Here is a 19,044-nt window from a genome sequence, read left to right as displayed (position 1 = left end):
CCCCACCCAGATCCAAGCGGAGAAGACATGGACTTCATCTATCAATGGAAGGAATGTCAAAGAAGTTGAGGACCATGTTTTAAAACACCACAGATAGACAGACAGACAGACAGATAGATAGATAGATAGATAAACACCACAGACTCTTTTCAGCCAACCAAGATGCTAAAACAAAACAACTGGTAGCCTGGCTGTTCTTCAGATTTGTTCCCTTGGTAAATTTAAAGCTACAAACACTTGTGGAGCAACTATATATATATAATGAACAAGACACACGAAGGCTGTAAAGATGATCAAACCAACGTTAAAGAACTTAACACTGGGCTTCCCTGGTGGTGCAGTGGCTAAGAATCCACCTGCCAGTGCAGGGGACACGGGTTCGAGCCCTGGTCCGGAAAGATCCCACGTGCTATGGAGCAACTAACCCCATGTGCCAGAACTACTGAGCCTGTGCGCTAGAGCCTGTGAGCCACAACTACTGAGCCCGCGTGCCTAGAGACCATGCGCGGCAACAAGAGAAGCCACCACAATGAGAAGCCCGCGCACCGCAACAAAGAGTAGCCCCCGCGAGCCACAACTAGAGAAAGCCCACGCGCAGCAACAAAGACCCAACACAGCCAAAAATAAACAAACTAAATTAAAAAAAATTTTTTTAATAATAAAATAGAGAGAAACAGGCAACGATACATTACAGACCTCATGACAGAAGTACACAATGCTACCCATGAAGTGATCTTGTACCCACACCCCACAAAAATAAACCTAGATTCGATCCTCTGGAATCTGTATCTAACTATCCATCTATAGAGAAGCATGGTAAAGGACACAAGAGAGATGCAATGAACAAACTCCAAGCCAAAAGAAACTCAACAGGATTAACCACCTGCTATCTTCAACAAAATACTGAGAGAGAGAATATGAAATAATATGTATCTATGGATTAAAAGACTGAAGGATGTCCACACAAAAACTTGTACAGGAATGTTCATAACACCATTATTCATAATAACCAGAAAGTGGAAACAATCCAAATGTCCATCAATTGATGAATGGATAAACAAATGTACTACATCCACCCAATGTGGTATTTAGCTATAAAAAGGAATGAAGTGATCTCTTGGTTATTAAGTAACGCACTGTTTAGCCTCCATGTATTTGTGTTTTTTACAGTTTTCTTCCTGTAATTGATTTCCAATATCACAGCATTGTGGTCAGAAAACATGCTTGATTTAATTTCAATTTTCTTAAATTTCCTGAGGCTTGATTTGTGACCAAACATGTGATCTATCCTGGAGAATGTTCCACGTAAACTTGAGAAGAAAGTGTATTCTGCCACTTTGGGGTGCAATGTTCTATAAATATCAATTAGATCTATCTGGTCTATTGTGTCATTTACAGCTTGTGTTTCCTTATTTATTTTCTGTTTGAATGATCTGTCCATTGGTGTAAGTGGGGTGTTAAAGTCCCCCACTATTATTGTGTTACTGTCCACTTCTCCTTTCATGGCTGTTAGTTAGCATCTGCCTTATGTACTGAGGTGCTCCTATGTTGGGTGCATTAACATTTATAATTGTTATATCTTCTTGGATTGATCCTTTGATCATTATGTAGTGTCCCTCCTTATCTCTTGTAACACTCTTTATTTTAAAGTCTATTTTATCTGATACAAGTATTGCTACTCCAGCTTTCTTTTGATTTCCATTTGCATGGAATATCTTTCTGCATCCCTTCACTTTCAGTCTGTATGTGTCCCTATGTCTGAAGTGGATCTTTTGTAGATGGCATATATATGGGTCTTGTGTAAAAGATGTTCAACATCACTAATTATTAGAGAAATGCAAATCAAAACTACAATGAGGTATCACCTCACGCCGATCAAAATGGCCATTATCAAAAAAGCTAGAAACAATAAATGCTAGAAAGGGTGTGGTGAAAAGGGAACCCTCTTGCACTGTTGGTGGGAATGTAAACTGATACAACCACTATGGAAAACAGTATGGAGGTTCCTTAAAAAACTAAAAATAGAACTACCATATGATCCAGCTATCCCACTACTGGGCATATACCCTAAGAAAACCATAATTCAAAAAGAGTCATGTACCACAATGTTCACTGCAGCAGTATTTACAATTAGCCAGGACATGGAACCAACCTAAACGTCCATCAACAGATGAATGGATAAAGAAGATGTGGCACATACATACAATGGAATATTACTCAGCCATAAAAAGAAACAAAATTGAGTTATTTGTATTGAGGTGGATGGACCTACAGTCTGTCATACAGAGTGAAGTAAGTCAGAAAGAGAAAAACAAATACCATATCCTAACACATATATATGGAATCTAAAAAAAGTGGTTCTGAAGAACCTAGGGGCAGGACAGAAATAAAGACACAGATGTAGAGAATGGACTTGAGGACACGGGGAAGGGGAAGGATAAACTGGGACAAAGTGAGGGAGTGGCATGGACATATATACACTACCAGACGTAAAATAGATAGCTAGTGGGAAGCAGCCGCATAGCACAGGGAGATCAGCTCGGTGCTTTTTGTCCACCTAGAGGCCTGGGATAGGGAGGGTGGGAGGGAGACGCAAGAGAGAGGGGAAATGGGGACATGTGTATGCATATGGCTGATTTGCTTTGCTGTGCAACATAAACTAACACAGTATTGTGAAGCAATTATACTCCAATAAAGAGCTATTAAAAAACAAGGAATGGGGCTTCCCTGGTGGCGCAGTGGTTGAGAGTCCGCCTGCCGATGCAGGGGACACAGGTTCGTGCCCCGGTCTGGGAAGATCCCACATGCCGCGGAGCGGCTGGGCCCGTGAGCCATGGCCGCTGAGCCTGCGTGTCTGGAGCCTGTGATCCGCAACGGGAGAGGCCACAACAGTGAGAGGCCCGCGTACCACAAAAAAAAAAACAAAAACACAAAGGGACTTTCCTGGCAGTCCAGTGGTTAAGACTCTGCTCTTCCACTGCAGGGGGCAAGGGTTTGATCCCTGGTCGGGGAACTAATCCCGCATGCTGCATGGTACGGCCAAAAAACAAACAAACAAACACAAAGACTGAGCTGGTTCCACATGAAGGATACATGACAATAAAATACAATGTGTGGGGACTTTCCTGGTGACACAGTGGTTAAGAATCCACTTGCCAATACAGGGGACACGGGTTCGAGCCCTGGACCGGGAAGATCCCACATGCCATGGAGCAGCTAAGCCCATGCACCACAACTACTGAGCCTGCGCTCTAGAGCTCGCGAGCCACAACTACTGAGCCCGTGTGCTGCAACTACTAAAACCTGCGTGCCTAGAGCCCGTGCTCCGTGACAAAAGAAGCCACCGCAACGAGAAGCCCGCGCACTGCAACAAAGAGGAGCCTCTGCTGGCTGCAAGTAGAGCAAGCCCATGTGCAGCAATGAAGACCCAACACAGCCAAAAATTAATTAATTAATTAAAAATACAACGTGTGATTCTGGATTTTATCCTAGACTAAGGAAAAAATACATAGCTACGCAGAACACTGTTGAGACATGAAATTTGAATTAGGATTGCGAATGAGACAATAGCTTTGTGTAAATATTAGGGTTCCTGAGATGTTTACTACAGTGTGGTTATGTAAAAGAATTTTCGTACATTTAGGAAAAACACTCTAAAGTCTCCAAGTTACTCTCCAATGGTTCAGGAAAAAAATATATATAATAAAGAATATATATTATATATATAAAAAATGACAAAATGTTAATTGCTGAATCTGGGTAAAGGGCATACTGGAGTTCCTTGTATATTCTTGGCATTTCCTGTAAGTTTGAATGAGGCCATATCTTTCAGAGATACATTCTGAAATATTTACAAACGAAAAAGTAAGATTTCTCTGATGAGCTTCAAAATAATGGGACAAGTAGGGGTCTAGATGAAATAATTGGTCATGTAGTAATAACTGTTAAAGTAGGATAATGGAAACATCAGATGTATTATACTATTCTCTGTACTTTTCTATGTTTGAAATTTTCTGCAATAAAAAGTTTTAAAGAAGTCCACAACGAGGGACATCCCTGGTGGCAGAGTGGTTGAGAATCCGCCTGCCAATGCAGGGGACATGGGTTTGAGACCTAGTCCGAAATATCCCACATGCCGCGGAGCAACTAAGCCCGTGCGCCACAACTACTGAGCCTGCCCTCTAGAGCCCGAGACACAAATACTGAGCCCGTGAGCCACAACTACTGAGGCTGTGTGCCACAACTATTGAAGCCCAAACACATAGAGCCCATGCTTCGCAACAAGAGAAGCCACCTCAATGAGAAGCCCACGCACCGCCACGAAGATAGCCCCCGCTCGCCGCAACTAGAGAAAGCCCGCACACAGCAATGAAGACCCAATGCAGCCAAAAATAAAAAGATAAAATAAATTTATTTAAAAAAAAAAAAGAGGCACCCACATCCAGGACTCTAGTTTGAAATGTTTCTGATATATGACACCCTCTCCATTAATCTCCTCTTAAAACCTCTTTATAAAGCATGAACCATTCAGGCAATTTTATTTGCCCCATGTGAAGTTTTAGTCAATACAAAAACAGAAATACAGTTGATACCTCTAACTCTACCGTACATGGACATATAGTTACCGTTGAGAGTAAAATCAATAAATAATGGAAGAAAACAGGTAAATGTAGATAGAAGTAATCCACCCAAAGAGATGATCTACAAATCACAGAGAGAGAAAAAACAACTGACATTTGTTAAGCACCCATTATAAGCCATTCCTTAGGTCATTTAAGCTTCACATCAATGCTGGCATAATTTTTCCCTTAATTTTGTTTTTAATTTTTTTCCTTAAAGTATACAATTTTAGATTTTTTTTTTTTTAATTTTTGGCCACACTTCGTGGCCTGTGGGTTCTTAGTTCCCTGACCAGGGATCGAACCTGTGCCCTTGGTAGTGAATGCACAGAGTCCTAACCACTGGAACACCAGGGAATTCCCTCCCTTAATTTTTTTTAACTGTGGTAAAATACATATGATTCAAAATGGGGACTTCCCTGGTGGTCCAGGGGGTAAGACTCCACGCTCCCAATGCAGGGAGCCCGGGTTCGATCCCTGGTCGGGAAACTAGATCCTGCATGCATGCTGCAACTAAGAAGCCCACATGCTGCAACTAAGTCCGCATGTCGCAACTAAAAAAGATACCTCATGCCGCAACGAAGATCCCACGTGCCACAACTAAGACCCAGCGCAGCCAGAATGAATAAATGAATAAATAATAAATAAATATTTACTTTAAAAAAGAGGTGATTTTTTTCAACCTCATTTTACAAATGAGGAAAATGCAGATGAGTGAGAAGTTAAGACATTTTCCTAAGGCAAGCAGCAAGTCACCAACCAGAATCTGAACCCAGGTCTTTCTTTAAACTGCATGACTGCCATTATATAATTTCATTGGTTCTTAAGTTTCTTAAAATTTCATTTCTCTGAGTCAATACTAAGAGCCTCATCTATTCTAAAAAGCCTGATTTTCTACATTTACAAGCCTAAAACAGACAGCAGCAAAAAAGGCAGCCATGCTGAGACCCTCCATGAACAGTCAACAGACGCCCAACCATCTTTACACCTCACTACCTTTGCAACAACAACTTTAGAAGCTACGTTAGAAGCTAAATTAAATCCAAAAGTACATGAATATAAATGAGACATTTTATCTTTAAGTTTATGTTGTAAATGGTGAATAAAATCCAAATAATTTTGCATAGATACTTTAATAACACACTGAATTTCTAGATTTCAGGTATAGCTAAAATAACTGATTAGTATGACACTTTAAAACGCAATACTTTGGTCTCATACATGAGGAACAAATATGATTACCCTGAATCTGTGAATATATAATTTGTAAATACTACAGAATAACCCATATCATAATTAACACTTTCTCTACAAAAATGGAAAGAAACTGAAAAACTCTATGCACTACAGCAGAAAATATAGTAGGAATTTAACTTATGAGACAGAAAACCAGTGGGGAAATCATTCTCAGGCAGACACAGAACAAACCTGTGCGCCAACAGCTTCCATTCCCCCATTACCAAAACATTTCAAAAGCTTCAGGAACCCCAAGACCAGAGTTTCAGACACTATGGTATTAAACTGAAAAATACATTTACATATGGTCCTAGTCTCATTACATATTTTGTAGGCAAAAATGGCTTTCAAAATAAAGTACTTATACTTCTTTCTTAAAATTTAGATCACTTTTTTATTGATTGTTAAAAAAAAAATCAAAGGGGCTAAAATATGTCAAAGCTGTTGACTGTGGTGGGGGGGAGAAGCACACAATGAAGATTAAACTACAAAGAAATGCTCAGAGTTGCTATCTGCAGGAATTTTTTTCCATATCTATCACATTGCACTTCTTTCTTTAGCAAACTTTTTTTCCACACATACCTAATACTATAAATATATAATAAATACTCAGAATTTTAAAAACTGTAAATACAACCCAGTTGTTTTAGAGAGGAGGGAAAAAGAAGTCCTCCAAAATACCAGTGAAGTATAAATTTCCTCATATTCAAACCTTCAAACCGCCAGGGAAAATTGGAGATGGCAAAACACTGCTCCAATTGTCCACTAAAGCCTATGTGCAAAGACTTCTATTTCAACATTTTGACTAACTAATAAACATATGTTGCATCCTAAAAAATATATACTAAAACCAAGAACCACCCAAAAACCTACTCCCATCTAAACTAAGAGGAAGACAAATGGGAAACCAAAAAGCTACAGGTAACATAAAGTACTTTTCCTCATATCATGGAAAACAAAAGACTCAAAACACATTTTAATTTTCCAAGAAAAAGACAATTAACTTACTAGCATGCTTGTCTGCAAGCATTATAAGCGTGTTGGAAATATCTCGTCGTCTATAAAAGCACACTACTTTTGCTTCCACGTTGCCAGTTGCAGTCTAAGAAATAAGAAAAATAAAAGTCATCTATACTGAATATTAGATTCAAGTAGTTTATAAAACAAAACTAGAGACAGCATAATTGTAAAGTCACTGTCATTTATTGTGCCAACCACAACTGCAGGATAATCAGAGAGCTTAAAAATTCAAATAAGGACGAGTAACATTTGTAAAAGTTCCAAGTGAAACAAATGTCAAACATAAAATAACTCATTGGCATCAATTAAAAATTAAACTAAAGTGATCAGAGAGCTTTAATGACTAAAGCCATAGTTAACTCTGATTAAGAAACTAATCCCCAAAATTTAAAAAGCCACAACGTAACTTAAAAGACAGTTAAACATAGTCCTCCAAACCCTCTTCCTGAGGCACAGGCTAAGTGCAAAATCACCCAGCCCCATCCTAAACACCCTCATGTTCGACTGATGGTGAAGCTCTGCAGGTGCAGGGCAGTCAACATGTGAGGTGGACCAGATAACTTGGAAAAGCATTCTCAGCCCAAGGGAGTCCATGCATCCATAACGGTCAACATTCTTAGTAGTACTTACTTTACCTTCACATATGAAAGTATTAAAAACCTTGAGTTATGAATACTGAAGCTCTTATTTCTTTTTGACTACAGTCTAGAATACAATCAATATTCAGTTAGGCTGTAATTTACTGCAGCTGGGACCCAGGCTCCTACCCTCCTATTCTTTATGAATTCTGAGAGCTTTCAAGGTCAACTGTTCACTACAAAGTTCATTGTAAAAACACACAGATTACAATAAAATGCTATTGTGATTTCCAATTTCAAACAAATGTGAGAACAAATTTTCAGAATTTCTCTGGGCTTACAGATACACTCAGACAAAAAGAAATAAGTATATGTGCTGCAGTAAATTTGTCAGTTTTATGAAGTTCAGCGGCAGTATTTCAAAGTGAGAAATAGTCTTGTAGGAATATTGCCCCTTAAAACTGAAATCATATTACATCCTAACCAAAGTGCTTCTATATTTCACAATATTGTGATCAAATACATCCTCTAGGAGTAATGACCCAGCAATCTGCTAAATGAATATTCCAATATTCCTATGTAAATAAAATCTATCAATGACTTCAATTATCAGTGCTTTATCATTTTTGTCTTCTTGAGACAAAAGCATGTTAATGGACAACTAATAAGAAAATAAATAAATAAACATTTTTAAAAAATGCGTGTTAAAAACCCAAAGCAAGGGCTTCCCTGGTGGCGCAGTGGTTGAGAGTCCACCTGCCGATGCAGGGGACACGGGTTCGTGTCCCGGTCCGGGAAGATCCCACATGCCGTGGAGCGGCTGGGCCCGTGAGCCATGGCCGCTGAGCCTGCGCATCCAGAGCCTGTGCTCCGCAACGGGAGAGGCCACAACAGTGAGAGGCCCGCATACCAGGAAAAAAAAAAACCAAAGCAAGAGTTTTAAGGCATACGTGTATTTTTCCTACCTTACTGTTGAGTTCCTCCAATAGGGATACTCTGTAAAGCTAATTAAATTCTTATTTAAACCTGCTTGGGGTGGAGGGGCATAGTTCAAAATAAATATTCTCTTCTGAACCACGTACACACTTGGCTATTAGGCAGTTTACAGTGTTACTCTTCTTCTCTACTGTACACACACACACCCTCCCTTCCAACATTCCTCTAAAGTTGAGCTACTAAAATTGTGGTCCAAGGCCCAGTCCACAGCTGTTACTATGTAATGAAATGAGTACAGAAATTAAATGAATTATAGTATTTGAGAGTTAATTTTATATCTATTGAATCTAATAATGAAAAATGGGACTTGCATTTTTATAAGCCTACTTTAAATCTCATTTTTCTACTCTCATTTTTAAATTTTACAAAAGCAGTCTAAGATACTGAAAATTCTTAAAGATCCTCCAACACAAATAATTTAAGAAGTATAGCTCTGAAGACCTAAGTTAAATATTTTGTATATATAAGGTCACCAAATTTTCTTGTGTGCGCTTCCTATGTGCCCCTGCACAAGCTAAGCACCATGGATGCATGGTGTCTGCCCTCACCAAGCCTCTGCTCCAGCAAAGATGCCTGTCCACGTGTCATCTCGTCTCCAACCTTCCAAAGCCCAGCTGTAATCATGTCCCTCACCCAGAAACCTTCACCGGTTCCCCACAACTGAAGCATAAGAGTAAAACATTCCTGACAAATTCCCAGCACTACTGTCCTTTACTCCTTTCTTTTCCCCTCCAGACTTCACTTCTCACTCATGGAGGCAGGAAGTGCCACCTGTTGAGGGAAGAACAGAAAAAGCTTCAAGGAGGAGGAAAGCGGGCAGAAGGTCCCTCGCTAGCTAGGAAAGAAGGAAAGGAGTCCAGCAGGTGAAGCCTGGAGCATTGAGTAGTCTTAAGAAAAAAGAAGGACCCGAACAAAACCCACAGGTGGGAAAAGTGGAGACAGGTATAAAGAGGAACCTACAATGAACAGTGATTTCTCTCCTGTGTTCTTTTCTCCATTTAGGTTGCAGCCTCTTAAATCTCTATTCTGTCAAACATGTTTAGTAAAACATCCTTCAGCAATAAGGGGCTTTTAGTCAACCTCATACTCACGTCCATTTCTATCCCAGACTTAGAAAGTCCATTATTAAAAAACAAAAAACCAAACGCTTTCCATTTTGGAAAGTCTGTGGTCTGCTCGAACTCAAGAACAGATGGAAAAGAACTTCCTTTTCCCAATTTCTGTCCTTCTTCCCAACAGATCCCAAACGTCAGGAGGGGTCTTAAGTTGGGTTCTGTAAAAGGGCTTTGAAGGGATCTCCTGAAATTATATGCAAAATCTTGTATGTGCAAATATAGATTGGGGTGGGGGACAAGATTAGATGCTCAAAGAAGTTAGTGGCTCCCTTCTCCCCACCAAAAAAAGACCCTAAACATTAAAATGAATCTCAGAGCAAATTGGATGGCTAATAAAACATACAGAATATGAAGAAACATATAAATTATACAACACACAAAAAAACCAATCAACAGCAAATAACATTAAATTTATCCATAAGCATAACTTCCAAAACTTCCTGAGACTGTATCCTCATTATTATGCACACAAAGCCTTCTTCCAACATGTGTGCAGACTAAATCTTTAGAAGAGCAACACCCAAGCTAGATAGTGACTAAATAAAATTTACTGTGAAGTTGTTTTCTATTTTAACTTTATATTCTTCCTCCAAAAGATCATCATCACTGTATCTGAGTACAGTTTAGAGGAGAGGAAAAGAGGGTATGTAAGATAAACAATGTCGGTGAGAAGCCGCTGCAGCTCCGGGCAGAGGAGGCAGGAACCCGAAGGCGAGCAGGGGCCGGGTGGACACCACGGCCGGGGTCACCACCACGGAGGCGGTGAAGCGCTGAGACCCAGGTTCCGCAGCTGCAGGCCAGTGACGTGGAGGAGAGGGCCAAGCACCTCCCGCAGAAGTGGAGGGAGAAAGGCGGACCGGGAACAGGCTCAGGCTGAGGAGGCCTCCTTGAACCGCAGGATCCAGCTGGTTGAAAAGGAGCTGGACAGTGCCCAAGAGCACCTGGCCACTGCCCTGCAAAAGCTAGAGGAAGCTGAGAAAGCTGCTGATGACAGCGAGAGAGGTCTGAAGGTTACTGAAAACCAATCCTTAAAAGAGGAAGAAAAAATGGAGCTCCAGGAAATCCAACTCAAAGAAGCTAAGCTCACTGCAGAAGAGGCAGGTAGGAAGTACGAAGAGGTGGCTCTTAGGTTGGTGATTACTGAGGGAGACTTGGAAGGCCCAGAGGAATGAGCTGAGCTGGCAGAGTCCCGTTGCCGAGAGACGGATGAGCAGGTCAGACTGATGGACCAGAAGCTGAAGTGTCTTGAGTGCTGCTGAAGAAAAGTACTCTCAAAAAGACAGATATGAGGAAGAGAGAAAGATTCTTACTGATAAACTCAAGGAGGCAGAGACCCGTGCCAAGATCAGTAGCCAAGCTGGAAAAGACAACTGATGATTTGGAAGATAAACTGAAATGCACCAAAGAGGAGCACCTCTGTACACAAAGGATGCTGGACCAGACTCTGCTTGACCTGGATGAGATGCAGAGCGCCCCAGTCCCGCCCTGCGCTGCCCCTCCCTCTGACCCTGACTCCGCTGAGGCCAGCCTGCCCGAAGCTGACCTTTAAACTGATCTTTAACTGGAAGGCTGCTTTCTCCTTTCGCCACGTCTCCCACCCCCACCCCTGTGTCCTTTTCACCAAACTGTCTCTGCCTCTCCCCAGAGATTCCATTTGGGCTAGAGGCTGAGCATCTTTGGGAACAACGTTTAAGGGAATGTGAGCACAATGTTAAGTGTCTTTAAAAGCATGCTGTGATGTACACATTTTGTAATTACCTTTTTTGTTGCTGTTGATGTAGCAGCCATTTGTAAATCATTCCAGATAATTCCATAGTTCTGAAGCAGCAGTCTAATCCCTTTCTCACTTTTGGAAGGTAACTTTTCAGCTTAATGCATATTGCCCTCTCCGTAGAGGAGGGGAAAAGGTATGGGCCTGCCTTCCTGAGAGCCAAACAGCCCAGAGAAGGACTCCATTTTGGGAAGCCTTATTGCTCTGTAAAAAGTACCTGCCAAACCAGAAAGGTGATTCCAGAAGGAGTTAGCAAAAAAAAAAAAAAAAAAAAGCGCTGTTCAGGTCTTCAGCTTTACAGTATCTTTGGGCAACTTTTTTTTTCCATCAGAAGTGACCAGATGAGATTAAGATGGTGAGACCTCTGAGACCAAATCCTTGTCCCAGCTCTACCCCATTCCCAATCACTCACAGAATGGATCATGTGCCCCTTATTTTGAGATGACCACTTATTTGCTCTCCCATCTCCTTGAAAGAAAGGAAAGAAAATTATGTTCTACCACTGATTTAGCCACATGAAACTCAGCTCATCACCCTTTTCTGGGTCTGAAGCTGCTGTCTCTAAAACTGCCATCTCATTGTGTGTTGTAGCAGTTAGTGCTGGAGAAATCTTGAATAGCTTATGTACAAAATTGTTTTTAAATTTTATATTATTTTGAAACTTTGCTTCTTTGGGGTTGGGGCACACTGGTCACCCCATCTGGCTGTGAGAGCCCTCTACAGTCTGGGCTGGCAGTGTGCTGATCTTTTTTTTTTTTTTTTTTTCTGTCGTGGCCTCTCCCGTTGCAGAGCACAGGCTCTGGACACGCAGGCTCAGCGGCCATGGCTCACGGGCCCAGCCGCTCCGCGGCATGTGGGATCTTCCCGGACCGGGGCACGAACCCGTGTCTTCTGCATCGGCAAGCGGACTCTCAACCACTGCGCCACCAGGGAAGCCCTGTGCTGATCTTTTAAAGTTTCTTTCCCTACCCAATCTCCCCTTTTTGGTGAGGGTTCAGTGAGGTCAGTTAGGTGTGCATCCTACAGCTTAATTGGCTTAAAATGTACTCCCCTTTGGTGTGGTCTCTTTTGGGGCCAACTGGGGAAAGAAAAAACAATAGTATAACTGTTTTGATACTGAAATTGATAAATGTCTTTTTGAAATAAAGAACCAGTCCCTCCAAAAAAAAAAAAAAAAAAAGATACAACAATTTCGAACCGTGTTGATCAACCAACATATTCAGTTTTGCACCTAAAAGTTCTGGGGAAAAAAAACTGAGACAAAAATCTAATTCAGGATTTCCCCAGTGGTCCAGTGGTTAAGAATCTGCCTTCCAATGCAGGGGATGTGGGTTCGATCCCCGGTCAGGGAACTAAGATCCCACATGCCACAGGGCAACTAACCCTGCACACTCTAGAGCCTGCGTGCCGCACTACTGAGCCTGTGCGGCACAACTAGAGAGCCCGCTCGCTGCAACTACTGAACCCATGCACACCAGAACCCACTCGCTGCACTAAAAGATCCCACATGCCACAACAAAGATCCCACATGCCACAACTAAGACCCGACAGAGCCAAATAAATAAATAAATAAATATTTTTACATCTATTTCTTTAATTTAAAAAAAAAGAAAAAATACTGTAGTTCTGCTTTCTGCAAGTAACATTTCAAATAGGATTTAAAAAAAAAATCAGGGACCTTCATCCTATAAAAGTGAATTTTCTATAAAAATAATGATTGATAGCTTATTCTAGGAATTTTGTTAAAAAAAACACATCAAAAAAAAAAACACATCCTATTTCTTTTTTTCTTTTTTGGCCTCGCTATGAGGCTTGCAGGATCTTAAGTTCCCTGACCAGGGATTGCCCCTGGGCCCCAGCAGTGAAAGCACCCAGTCCTAACCACTGGACCACTAGGGAATCCCAAAACACATCCTACGTATTTAGAAGAAAGTTAATAAAATAGGTTAATATCCCTTCTCTTAGCTTATCAATTAGAATATATCAAGTGTTGGGAATTCCCTGGTGGCGCAGTGGTTGGGACTCCGTCTGCCAGTGCAGGGGACACGGGTTTGAGCCCTAGACCAGGAAGATCCCACATGCTGCGGAGCAGCTAAGCCCACACGCCACAACTACTGAGCCTGCGCTCTGGAGCCGGCGAGCTGCAACTACTGAGCCCGTGTGCCCCAACTACTGAAGGCCACGTGCCTAGAGCCCGTGCTCCACAACAGGAGAGGCCACCACAATGAGAAGCCCCGCACCGCAGCAAAGGGTAGCCCCTCGTTCGCCACTAGAGTAAGCCTGCGTGCAGCAGCAGAGACCCAATGCAGCCAAAAATCAATTAATTAATTTTAAAAAATAATAATATATCAAGTGTTCTTAAATTCATTATTTGGATTTTCTAACCATGTTAAATTTCCCCACTTAGCCAACTTGACCTCTGATCCACTCAAGGCCTTTCTGGAACTCCTGTGGCCCCTCTTCCCAAGGCTACCTCCTTCTCATCCTTTAGGCCTCAACTTCAATGTCCTTAAAGTCCTTCACTCCCTATCCAAAGGAAGCAACCTCTGTTATTCTCTTTGTCAAGGCTCTTGCTTATTTCCTTTCTAGAAGTTAACACCATTTATCGCTATTTTCTTTACACCGGTTAACTCATCTTTTCACGTGTCTCCCTCATGAGAACAGAGACCCTGTGTGGGCAGAGACCATGTGCATATTGGTCACTGTTGTACCTGAGCCTAGCATAGTGCCTGCTACATAACACGTGCTCAAGAAATATTTGTTTAATTAATTACTTAAAATGAGATCTCTCATATCCCTTCAGAAATAAAGGTCCTATGTAAATATTTAGTAATTAATTAGCCTATTGCAGTTCCTTTTTATCAATACTCCATCCAAACTGCCACTCTCTGAAATTACAGAGACTGATCTCTCACAGTTCAGTCACCCTCAGTCCCCTAAGGACTGCTAGTATGTTAACAACTCTTTGAGAAAGCAGAGGGGCAGGGAGAAGGTGAGAATGTGGGGGAGGGGAGTGAAGAGCAATATAATGATAAAGAAGTGTGAAATGATCCAGGTTCCAGCTAGATGTGTAACCCAGGCATTTAAGTTACTTAACCACAGTGTGCTTCACAACAACAATCCATGATGCATCTACCTTAAAGGTTGAAGGTACTGTGAGGCTCAAGAGAGGTGACAAACGTGAATCCCCAGATTATATGCTTCCAGAGCACCGTGCTCTGATGTTTGTAAATTTAGCACAGATGCAATTTTCCTTCTGCTTGTGGAATTATTTAGCTCATGTCCATCTCCACTACTAGACCTATCTTGTTCATCTTTCAATTCCTAAAAGTGCATATCTAAAAGCAGCAGGTCCTCAGAAATATTTGTAAAATGAATGAATCAAAGTACTTTGTAAACAGTAAAGCCATGTACCAGTATTAACATCAGACATCTGAGAAATTAATTAATTCAAAAAATGTTTACTTAACTATGTGCCAGCCACTACTCTAAGGCACTTGGGATGCATTAGTGAACAGAAAAGATCACTACACACATAGAGCTTACATTCTAGTTTGGGAAAACAGGCAATGAAAATATAGGCACAACTCATTTTATTGCACTTCGGTTCACTGCACTTCTCAGATATTGTGTTTTTTACAAATCAATGGTTTATGGCAACACTCGGTGGAGCAAGTCTATGCCATTTTTCCAATAGCATTTGCTTACTTCGTGTCTGTCACATTTTGGTAAATCTTGCAGTATTTCAAACTTTTTCATTATTATGATATTTGTTATGGCAACCTATGATCAGTGATCTTTAATATTATTTTATGAAGGCTCACTGAAGGCTCAGATGATAGCTAGCAATTTTTAGCAATGAAGTATTTTTCAATTAGGCATGTACATCTTTTTTAGACATAATGTACACTTAATAGACTACAGTATGGTATAAACACTACTTTTATATGCACTGGGAAACTAAAAAATTCATGTGACTCGTTTTACTGCAATATCTGCTTCATTGCAGTGATATGAACTGAACCCACAATATCTGAGGTATGCCTGTAAACACATTAATTAAGTATATTTGAAGGTGATAAATGATGTGGGGGAAAAAAGCAAGGTATGGGGGGGCTGGAAACAACCAGACAGTCCTAAGGTGGGTGCATATGAGAAATAGCCAAGAGGGTCTAGTGGTTAGGACTTGGTGCTTCACTGTCATGGCCCTGGGTTCAATCCCTCGTCAGGGAACTAAGATTCTGCAAGACAGGTGGCGCAGACAAAAAAAAGAAGAGAGAGAGAAACAGGCAAGAAAGAGCTTACTGCACTTAGAGCTGAATGAACAAAGCAGGGAGCAGCCAGAGAAGACAGGTCTCATAGGGCAATATTTCTCCTTGAATCCTAGTTAACTTTCCAAATAAGCTTATGCAGTGAACAGTGTGGAATTGCCTAAATTCTTTTTTTTTAAGTTAGTTAGTTAGTTAGTTAGTTAGTTAGGTATGTATGTATGTATGTAGGTATGTATGTATGTATGTATTTACTTACTTACCTACTTTATTTATTTATTTATTTTGGCCATGCGTGGCTTGCAGGATCTTACTTCCCCAACTAGGGATGGAACCTGGGCCCCAGCAGTGAAAGCACCGAGTCCTAACCACTGGACCACCAGGGAATTCCCTGGAATTGCCTAAATTCTTATACCTTACATCAATAATATAAAAGAGAAGCACATCAGGAAGACATCTCAACAGTTCCCACCCACAGACTGACCTAATCCTGAGGCCATTTTCTTCACTTGGTGGTGGTCTCAAATACTATGGAAATTTTTTAAATGCAAGGTCCCCAGGGTATCCCCAAAAGTGAACCAAGACCTCAACGCTCATAAGCCAGGAATGCCCTTGGCCAAATCTGGTTTCCTGGGGCTCAGAACGGGACCAGTCTCCAGATGGTATTTTGGGGGAAAGGTATTAGCTAGACAGCCCCCAAACATTTTAACAATGTGAATTCTCACCAGCTACACAAACCCTCAATCATTAGAAATCTATGGTCCATGTCATTTATGATTGTTTGAGTGCCTCCACTGTAAAAGCTCAGCTACTGCCAACAGTCATAATGCTTCTGATGTCCTGGACACCTGCGATTTGGGACAAACCTTGATGTAAAAGTTTTATTTACTTGTGCCTAAGGTACAAAAAGTCACTTTATAATTATACCAAAACTGTATTCTTATTAGTTAGCCTAGTCTAGAATTTTACAAATTCCCTTAAATATCATATTCCCTAACTTCCTCCTTCTCAAGCTGAAAGAGGAAAAAATTAATTCACTAAAAAGAGAGAAACACAAATTATGACTTCAAATATAAAAAGGGACTGAGTTACAGGAGTGACTGCTCTGAGAGGCTCCAAGCAATTTGAAGAAATGTTATAGATGTTACATATTCAATATGAACATGTAATATCAGGTAATTGTAAAAAGCAAAAGAATATTCAGAATCCTGCATAATTCTCTAAGCTGAAATCTCTACTTTCAAAGAGTCTGGAACTTAAAGTAAAATCACCTCTTACGCCCTTTACCCAATTACCCTTCAATGGGCAACAAATATTTCTTAATATTAGAATCAAGAACACTCAGCGTATACCTTGTTGAGTTCTTCTATCCTTCTGATGAGGTACGGATTACTAGAGGAATTCTCAAAGTAGACATAATCTGTAATTAAAGGAAGTAAAGAGCTTAATCTTTTCAACAAAGGTTCACATTTGTCAATTTATGACTTTTTATATTAGGTAATTCACATTCAAAATGAAGCACGCCCGTGATTCATTTCCTGGTAAAAGCAAACTGAGTAACGCAGCCTCAATATATTCTCTTTCTTATGTGCTTACCATTCACAGACCCTTATTTTCCTGGCATTTTCATTTCAATTAATGTTTTGTTCAAGTTCTCCTAGACTTCTGTCCCACATGTGTCATTTCTTTAATAATAAACAAAAAGACACCTCTTATCACTGAGTAGTCAGAGCTGACTAAACATGTGTCTTTCATATGATAACTGCTTCCACATCTTTTCACTCCAATCCAATTTGCCCTGGAGTAGGCTTCTCACATAAAACTATTGACCTAAGACAAATTCAGAGCATCTTGAAAGGCTTAGCAGCCCAAAGTACATTTCAATCACCAACTTAAAAAAAAATCAGGTGAGCAGAGCAGAAGCACATTGACAAACCTTTTCACAGCTCCATCTAGGAAGACGAGGGGGCGACAAAGGAGAGGGGTCACTTTTTGAGAGGCAGAGCTCTGTGGAGGTGATACCAGGCGTTTTAATACCATATTTACCATATTTAATCCAGATCCATTTAGGGTCTCGTTATAAAGCAATTGCTGCAGCCTTTCAACAAAAAAGGATATAAATTTTCAAGTGTGGTTTTTCCTCTCATCTAATAGGCTCACTGGAAACTTCCCACTGTGTGTTTATTTGAGAGGCTGGGCTGCAGTGTTATTGTCTACCTTAGTGGCTCTTTCCCGTCTCCCTTCTGCAAAGTGGCCTCATTTAGCCAGGCCGTTCCCACCACCATCCATCAAGGAGCTCGGCTAATGAGCAGAGAAGAGCCAGTCTTACACACAAACACGTCACTTATCTGAATTATTATTTTACCAGGAAAGAGGGAGGAGGGCGTCTTGAGTAGGGAGAAAGTTTGTTTGACCTTATTTCTCTCTTCTGCAGATGGCTGGGAAGGAGGCAGACAGCAGAGCAAACGTCCAGGCAGAGCTCCACTCCCCACCCCAGGCTGCGGTGCCCCGGCCCCTCTAAGCCCCACTCCTGGGGGGGCTGGACAAGAAACGTAAGGGAGAGGGACGAAGGAGAGGTGCAGGGCCCTGTCCCTGCAAACAGGCCTATCCAGCTGTGCCCCTGGCTGGGCCCCCATCGCCCCCACCCACACCCCCAATGAAGGGGAGCAGTAGAGATGTCCCTCCACTCTCTCCAAACCCCCAACGCCTAGAAGCCACGCGAGGAAAGACCACCCTCTTAGGGGGCTCGACGGCCCCTGACCCCCATGGGGGTTTCACGGGTTGAGGTGGGGTGGCGTCTGATAATTCATACCCCCAAGTACAGGCCTGGCCTCAAACCCTGGTTGGGATGCGGGGGTGTGGATGGGCCCCGGCCCCTTGTGGGCCACGGTGGGGGAGGGGAGAGGGGAGGGGGGCAGCCCCGGCCCCCTCCGCAGGCCCCCAGCCCCATGCGCCCTCAGCCCGGGCGCCCGTGGCTCCCAGCGGTTAGGGTGAACTCGCCCCTACCCCCCACTCCCGGAGCCCGCTCCCAGACGGGCCGGGTCGGGCCGAGCCTTCCTACCTCCGACCCGGTACATGTTGGCCGCCATGTCCGCCCGCCCGCCCGCGGAGCCCGAGCCGAGCCCCGCCCGCTGCCGCCGCCACTGCCGCCGCCGCCGCCGCCTCAGCCCCGGCCGCCGCCGCCGCCGCCGCCGCCGCCGCCGCGCCTAGCCGCGGGGGGGAGGGGAGGGAGGGAACAAGGGGAGGGGGAAGTGAAGGGGAGGGGGAAGTGAGGGGAGGGGACGCCGAGGGGTGGGAGCAGGTGCCCGCCCCCAGCGCTGGGCTAGCGAGGCCGAGTTCCCGGCCCCCTGGGAGGCCGGAGCGCTTGGGGCCAGCAGGGGATTGGGGAGGGGAGGCGGCTTGGGGGACCTAACTGGAAGTGGAGGGTGTACCAGCGTACCC

The 19,044-nt window shown here is 42.5% G+C and overlaps 1 protein-coding gene and 1 pseudogene across 1 annotated transcript in view; one reads left to right on the top strand and one right to left on the bottom strand.

Moving 5' to 3' along the window:
- MTA3 (metastasis associated 1 family member 3) overlaps nucleotides 1-18,745 on the bottom strand; it is a 158,472-nt gene extending 139,727 nt beyond the window's left edge. The window contains exons 1-3 of the mRNA XM_060117054.1: nucleotides 18,665-18,745; nucleotides 16,956-17,023; nucleotides 6,864-6,957 (exon numbers count right to left, since the gene is read on the bottom strand). Coding sequence (XP_059973037.1) covers nucleotides 6,864-6,957; nucleotides 16,956-17,023; nucleotides 18,665-18,692 — 190 coding nt within the window. The 5' untranslated portion in view covers nucleotides 18,693-18,745. The remainder of the gene's footprint in view (nucleotides 1-6,863; nucleotides 6,958-16,955; nucleotides 17,024-18,664) is intronic.
- Nucleotides 8,981-11,113, top strand: LOC132502082 (tropomyosin alpha-3 chain-like; annotated as a pseudogene).
- Nucleotides 18,746-19,044: the final 299 nt, after the last annotated feature.

This window comes from Mesoplodon densirostris, chromosome 14 (assembly GCF_025265405.1).
Source record: "Mesoplodon densirostris isolate mMesDen1 chromosome 14, mMesDen1 primary haplotype, whole genome shotgun sequence".
Lineage (NCBI taxonomy): Eukaryota > Metazoa > Chordata > Mammalia > Artiodactyla > Ziphiidae > Mesoplodon > Mesoplodon densirostris.
The sequence above is the reverse complement of the archived record's forward strand: the minus strand, read 5'-3'. Positions and strand labels throughout refer to the sequence as shown.